Source organism: Mesoplodon mirus, assembly GCF_964341445.2.
Source record: "Mesoplodon mirus genome assembly, chromosome: 4".
Taxonomy (NCBI): domain Eukaryota; kingdom Metazoa; phylum Chordata; class Mammalia; order Artiodactyla; family Ziphiidae; genus Mesoplodon; species Mesoplodon mirus.
In genome coordinates, this window is record NC_138979.1 from 3,513,404 (window position 1) to 3,520,724 (window position 7,321).

At 54.0% G+C, this 7,321-nt stretch overlaps 1 protein-coding gene across 1 annotated transcript; it reads left to right on the forward strand.

Moving 5' to 3' along the window:
- Positions 1-1,176: 1,176 nt before the first annotated feature.
- On the forward strand, positions 1,177-6,390 carry LOC309802287 (uncharacterized protein; the record flags this gene model as incomplete). Its single annotated transcript, XM_082617706.1, has 4 exons — positions 1,177-1,243; positions 1,567-1,687; positions 2,508-2,981; positions 3,523-6,390. 4 exons carry the CDS (start codon positions 1,177-1,179, stop codon positions 4,019-4,021), a joined length of 1,161 nt encoding a protein of 386 aa, XP_082473832.1. The 3' UTR covers positions 4,022-6,390.
- Positions 6,391-7,321: the final 931 nt, after the last annotated feature.

Below are 7,321 nucleotides of genomic sequence, written 5' to 3' on the forward strand. Positions count from 1 at the left end.
ATGGAGTCTCAGGGGCGAACTGTGTTTAGGAGACGAAGGACAACAGCTCATCAGACAGAAGGACGGGGAGCGGGTGTGGTGTTATTACGGAGGCCAAGGAAGGATAGTTTCAAGATGGTGGAGGCGGGAAACAGCACCGGACACTGCAGAGAGGAGAGAGAGAAGAGGAAACCTACTCGACGCGGTGAGAGGAGGGTTCCTAGGGACTGTGGAGCGTAGGAGGGGGCTAGTCGGTAAAAACAAAGGTGTTGCATAGGAAGGCACTGGACCCCATCCTTCCCAGGTCCCCACAACGGTGCTAGTGGGGAGGGGAAAGAAGCGAGCCGCCAAGGCGGGGGGAGGGGGGAGGGAGGGGAGGGGGAGGGGAGGGGAGGGGGTGGAAGGGAGGGAAGGGGAGGAGAGGGGAGGGGGTGGAAGGGAGGGAAGGGGAGGGGAGGGGAGGGGGTGGAAGGGAGGGAAGGGGAGGGGGGAAGGGAGGGGAGGGGGAGGGGAGGGGGAGGGGAGGGGAGGGGAGGGGGAGGGGGAGGGGAGGGGGAGGAAGGGAGCGGGGGAGGAAGGGAGGGGAGAAGGAGGGCAGACACACCCGGAGGAAGGGAAGATGCAGACCGTGGCCACGAGCTCCGCGTTCAGGTGCCTCGTCGCACCCGCAGCTCGTGGAGGTGCGTCCTCACCCTCTTCACCTGCTCAGGCCTCGTCTTAACAACGGCCTCACCCCGCTTGCCTTGGCGGCTCACTTATCTCCCCTCCCCTCCCCCCCAGCAACAGATCCAGCCTGATTTCCTCTTTCCTGCCTCATTTTCTAAAAGCCACAGGCCAGGGAGTTCCCCGGTGGTCCAGGGGTTAAGATTCCACCTTCCAATGCAGGGGGCACGGGTTCGATCCCTGGCTGGGGAACTAAGATCCCACATACTGCATGGTGTGGCCAAAAAAAATTTTTTTTTAATTCAAAAATTTAATAAAAAACATGAAATCCACAGGCCAGGGAGTGTCATCCATGTGGGCACAGCAAGGCTCTGGACTCTCCCCTCCCTCCCCCACCCTCCACTTCCGCCTTCCTGCTGCCGCTCACCTGCTGTAGGTCAGGAGAGGACGAGCAGAATTCCTGTGCTGGACCGGCCTCAGGCTGGGTGCTCCGCCAGAAAAGGCTTCCGCTGCCACCGTGCCTGAAATGCCAACATGATCACCAATGCCTTTGGTGAAGAGTTCCTGGTGCCTGTCTTCAAACGTAAACATGCTTGGAAGGGTAACTAACAGCCTCTGTCTCTAACACTGTGGAGAAAATCATGAGAAGACCTCTTTGATGTGTCTTGGAGAATCAAATACCTCTGAAGCCTGGGGCAGGGGCGGGGGTTGGCACCAAGAGATGGTTTAGGGAGCAGAGAGGGAAGGTGGTGGGGCTGATGAAATCTTAACCCACTTTGCAATTTTATCCTGGATTAACCTCGTGCCTTGGTTTGGGTTCGGGGCAAGGGGCAATCATTCATTTGTAACTGAGGCTGTAGATGCTCCAGCCATACCCCCTGGGCCTTCCTCAGAATTTACCCGCAGACGTTTTCCAAATATCAGTGGGGAAAGTCAAACGATCTGGAGTTGATGCCCTGCAGAAACGAATGGGGGTCAAGTCTGGGGTGTTCTGCGTGGTCGCCCAGAGGGTCCCCAGCGGCATTGGACCCCACGGCCCCCAGCAGTTACCCGTTCATTACTGACCCTTTGATTGCTGACCCTCAGAGCGCTTCCTGGATGGCCCCTGGAAGGAACTATTCACACCCAAGCTCTGTTTCAGGTCTTGCTTTGGTGGGGGGAATACAGACTGTATAAGGAATTTTTCCCTGTTATTCCTAAGACCGATTGGGGCGGGGCGGGGGACGGGAATAAAGTCCACCGGCTCTCAAAAAAAACAAAACAAAAAACCACACACCCACGACCCATAATTCAGAAATATGCATCAAAATTTTAAATGCCCATATGTTTTGACCCAGAATCCTACTTCTAGAAGTTTACCTTAAGGAAACTAACAGACTGGGTGCAAAAATGTATGCAGAAGGACGTTTATCATCATGCAGAAGAGTAAAATTGGTGAAGCGATTTAAATTTCCAGCAATAGCAAATTGGCTAATAAGTTATAGTAACCCTATGTTGCCATTAGAAATAACAGTACAGATTTTTCTGTATCTTTCTATGTCTTTGGTAAGTTAAGTGAAAACGCAGGCGACAAAACATCATGGAATCTACTTTTGTCACTAGTACATCCCTAGGTGACCGCGTGGGCGTATCTGGAGGATGACAGCCGAATGTTAACAGTGGTTGGTCATCTTTGGGTGGAAAGATGGGGATTGCGGCTCATGTTCATTTCCTTCTTTACGCCTTTCTGAACTAAAAAAATGAAGTATGCTTTTTTAATGATTGATACAACTTTTAAAACTGAAAAAAAAATGTGTAAAGAGAAGCCAAGGCCTCAGCCACGTAGAACTGAATTCCACAGCCAACCCCGCCTGTCCTCCCAACAGGAGCTACTGGTCTCATCGGCTAGGGGACTGGGGCAGACCCCCAGAAGGGAGGCATCCTCCTCAGCCGGCCGACGCTGGGCGGGGCGTCTCTAAGCCAGCCAGCCGACCCGGAGGCCGGGCGGTGGGGGGGAGGGGGCTTGCAGCGCGCGTCACGTGTCCGGCGTGTGTGGCCCCAGCTGACTCCGAGGAAACGCGCGCAGCCCAGCATCCAGGCTCGGTCGCGCCCCGCCTCCCTGCAGACACCGCCCTGCCCCCGCCCGCCTGGAGCCCCAGCTGGCACTCAGCGGGTCCCTTTCCAATTTGCGGCACATTCAGGAGGTCGGTATTCCCACGGGAAGAGCTCGTTGCCATGGCGATGCGAGCCTCCCAACCCCGGGACCGCCCGGGAGGCCGAGTCCTCCCCCAGCACGGCCCGCCCCCGCCCGCTGGAGAGGGTCGCGGCGTGGGGGAGGGCGGCGTCAACGACGGACCCAGGTGAGAGGGAAAGGGAGGAAGGCCTGCTTGCGAGCCCCCTGGCCGCCCTGCCCTTTCCAGCCCCCTCGGGTCCAGGGGCAGATGCCACCTCTGGTTCTGGAGCGTCTGGGTGGGGATGTCGGACGCTCCGATCTCCTCCCAACGTCTTCCAAGAACGCCGGGGCATCTGTAAAAGTTTCTGGAACGCAGCACTCAGGAAAGAAGCTTTAACCTCCGGCCCCCACAGTCCGGACTGAAAAGTCGGGAGGGCTGAGGAGAGGGAGGAGGGGGAGGCGACCGGCCGGTGCCGCGAAGGCGGGGGGCAGGCAGGCGGGGCCTCCTGCGCGCCGTGCTGCGCGGCCTTGGAGGGGCCGGGGTCAGGCGAGGCCCGGCCGCGGGACAGCGCAGCCACGCCCGGCGGCGACGCGGGGAGGGAGGGGGCGGTCACGTGCGCCTGCTCACCGGGGCCCCGCCCACCTCCCCACCTCCCTGGGCAGCCGGGGGCTCTGGACTGGCAGGCCTCTGCGCGGGGAGGAACCGTGTCTCCTGTTACTCACCGCAGGTGGCTGCCCAGGGGAAAGCTCCAAGCGCATCACCGACTGGCCTGGAAAGCCTTTCATCTCTGCTCCAGCAGCAGCAGCTCTTTGATGAATTGTGCCTCGTGGCTTTGGAGCCTCCAGCCATACCGCGCTGTAACTCCCTGGGCGCCTGCTGGCTCCGATCTCCCTTCCCTCCTCCGCTGCCTCAAGACTCAGGGACTTGCAGTCGCAATAAACCTTGATTTTTCCAAGAGTTTTTTTTCCCCTCCAGCCTCTCCGTGCACCCACCCACTCCTACACCTGACGTTTTCCTTCGACTACACCCCGCCCCCCTTCAGGTCCGCAGACACACAGGCCTCGTGCCTTCCCCTCCATCACCAGTCCAGTGAGAAGTCAGCTCACCCAAGAGGGACGCCCCCGGCCAGCTGTCCGCTCAGCCCAGGAGAGAGAGGCCACACCGAGCAGCAGGCCCCTGTGCAAAGAGCGCTTTTGCCAACCCCAGGCATCGTATTTCCCGAGTGAGCCCCATGTAGAAAGGATGAGCTGTTTCACCCAACAAGCCCACATCTGTAGTTACGTTCTAACAGGGATACAACGACCCTGGTTATTAGTCCTCCTGCTTTAGGATATAAGCTGATCACCAGCTGGGCTCAGGAAAAAAAACCCTGCCCAACCCATCCTCACCTGCCCCATCTCCTGTGGTGCAGTGTTGCACTTCTGTCTGCAAACCAAGTTCAAGGCCACCAACGGAGGCCCCTCTGAGACAGGACAGCTCCAGTCTGTTCTGGAGAGGACATCCATTCAGTCACGTGAGTACGTGTGAAGAATCTACTTCGGGCAAGATGTCAGTCCCCACTGTGGCAGAAACAAAGATGATTCCTGCACGGCCCTTGTCATTTCTGTGCCAAGAAACGCTGAAGTGGGAGGCCACAAACTGTACGTGGTTTCTGGGACTTCTTGCCCTGAGGCGCCCGGGGTGTATCAGGTGGCCTCGGGGAAACCAGCTGGGGTTTGGGTGGTATTTCCAAGCCTGCTGCCAACAAGGAAGGGAGCTGTTTCCTCTGGCCTCCGCTGATGGGGCCTCTCCCTCCCGCGAGCAGCTGGAGAGGCCAGGGCAGCTGTGTTTCCTTCTCTGATTCATTCTCTTCCGACTTCATAACTGCAGGCACTGGACACTTCCAGAAGTCTCCATTTCCCTGGGTGGGACCCACAGGAGTGATGCAGGTTGAGAACCAGGGCTTACTCTTTCCAGATCAGCAGGCCTGGAAGCCACAGTGAAGTGACATCCCCGGGAGGCCATAATCCCCAGTCACTCGGACCTGGCCAGGGATGGGCTGACCACGCGATCCAGCATCCAAATCGGGACCTGTCCGTAATGAGAAGAGGTACCGTGGATAATTACACGGGACTTTCCTGAGCAAACCAGGATGCGTTCACCTAACCTGAGGGGTCATCTCCGCTGGGAAGGGCCATGACCAGGACACCACTGAGACTCGACAGTGCCAGCCGCTCCCTGAGAATGGCCCTGTGTCCCCTGCTGTGGACAGGTCTCCACCCACCCCAGCCCTTCCCCCCCTCCTCTGCCCCCTGTACCTGAAGCACCTGCATCTCCACTCTCCAGCGTTGGATCAGCCCAACCATCTGTTTTTATTGGTACTGGGTCCAGGATGCTGGGAGATTAAATAGAGATTGTGATCAATAATGCTCGTCGAGTGAATAAATCTGGGTTGACCCCATTGCACAGTTAGGCTTTCTACCCTTGACTGCTTCTCCACATGGCTCTGTTGTCCTGCTGGCTTTCTCATTTCTCACGGTAGTGTTCCAAACCTTCTCTAGCCCGAATCCCCATCCACCCCCGATTCTTGCCAGACGCCCCAACTTCCCTGAGAACAAAAAACAAAAACAAACTTGAGATGCAAACCTGTCAGACTTTCTAAACTCCCCTCCACCTCTGAACTACACGGATCGATGGACGCCCCTCTTCAGGGAAGACTGTCCCTCCTTCCCCGCATCTGCGTGGTCCCCACAGGGGCATGTGCTCACGTCCGGCCACCTCTGCACAGCCTCGCACAACCTATTGACCCCGGTTGGACTCCTACAGACTCAGGATGGACCAGTGAGAAACTCTCCCTAGAATTCTGGGTTTGGGGCCAAGAGGGTCAGTCTAGTGCCTCTCCTGTGGCTGCAGCCTCTGCCTTGTTTCCCCAAGACTGAAGAAGCTGAGGACCTGCAGGGGCCAAGAGAAGAATGAGGAGGATTCGGAGGGGGCCTGAGAGCCAAGTAGGGAGAGTCTGGAACATTCTGGAAGCTCCTGAGGCCCAGCCATGCTTCTGTTGTTGTTTTGTTTTTCTTTTTTAACTTAACTGATTTAAGTTGGTTTCTCTTAAACAGACTCACAGACTTAGAAAACAAACTATGGTTACCAAAGGGGAAAGCTGAGGGGGGAAGGATAAATTAGGAGGTTGGGATTAACATATACACACGACTATATATAAAATAGATAATCAATAAGGACCTACTGTACAGCACAGGGAACTCTACTCAATATTCTGTAATAACCTATAATAGAAAAGACTCTGAAGAAGAATAGGTGTATGTTTGTATAACTGAATCACTTTGCTGTACACCTGAAACTAACAACATTGTACATCAACTCCAATATAAAATTTTTTAATAAAAATAAAGAATTGGTTTCTCTCACTTATAATCAAAGGCTTCTTATATAACGCAAGCTGCTTCTCTCACTTATAATCAAAGGCCCCTTATATAACGCAAGCTGCTTCTCTCACTTATAATCAAAGGCCCCTTATATAACGCAAGCTGCTTTTCCCTCCTGTCTCTGGCTGATTTCCTCCTCAATTCAGTCCCCACGCTGGCCATGCTTGTTTTATCACTCGCACCACTTCTCTTGAACCTTCAGTCGTGTTAGTTACAAATACGCTCATCTCCCTGTCCCAAAACGAAATGAATAAAGCAAAGGATCCAGAAGCTTCTGTCCCCTTCCCCTCTACTCTCGCCAATTCCATTTAATATTTTTTTTTTATTTTTATTAGTTTCTGCTTTATAACAAAGTGAATCAGTCATACATATACATCCGTTCCCACATCCCTTCCCTCATGCATCTCCCTCCCTCCCACCCTCCCCATCCCACCCCTCCAGGCGGTCACAAAGCACCGAGCTGATCTCCCTGTGCTCTGCGGCTGCTTCCCACTAGCTATCTACCTTACGTTTGGTAGTGTATATATGTCCATGCCTCTCTTTCGTTTTGTCACAGCTTACCCTTCCCCCTCCCCATATCCTCAAGTCCATTCTCAAGTAGGTCTGTGTCTTTATTCCCATTTTACCCCTGGGTTCTTCATGATATTTTTTTTCTTAAATTCCATATATATATGTTAGCATACGGTATTTGTCTTTCTCTTTCTGACTTACTTCACTCTGTATGACAGACTCTAGGTCTATCCACCTCATTACAAATAGCTCAGTTTCGTTTCTTTTTATGGCTGAGTAATATTCCATTGTATATATGTGCCACATCTTCTTTATCCATTCATCCGATGATGGACACTTAGGTTGTTTCCAGTTCCGGGCTATTGTGAATAGAGCTGCAGTGAACATTTTGGTACATGTCTCTTTTTGAATTATGGTTTTCTCAGGGTATATGCCTAGTAGTGGGACTGCTGGGTCATATGGTAGTTCTATTTTTAGTTTTTTAAGGAACCTCCATACTGTTCTCCATAGTGGCTGCACCAATTCACATTCCCACCAGCAGTGCAAGAGTGTTCCCTTTTCTCCACACCCTCTCCAGCATTTATTGTTTCTAGA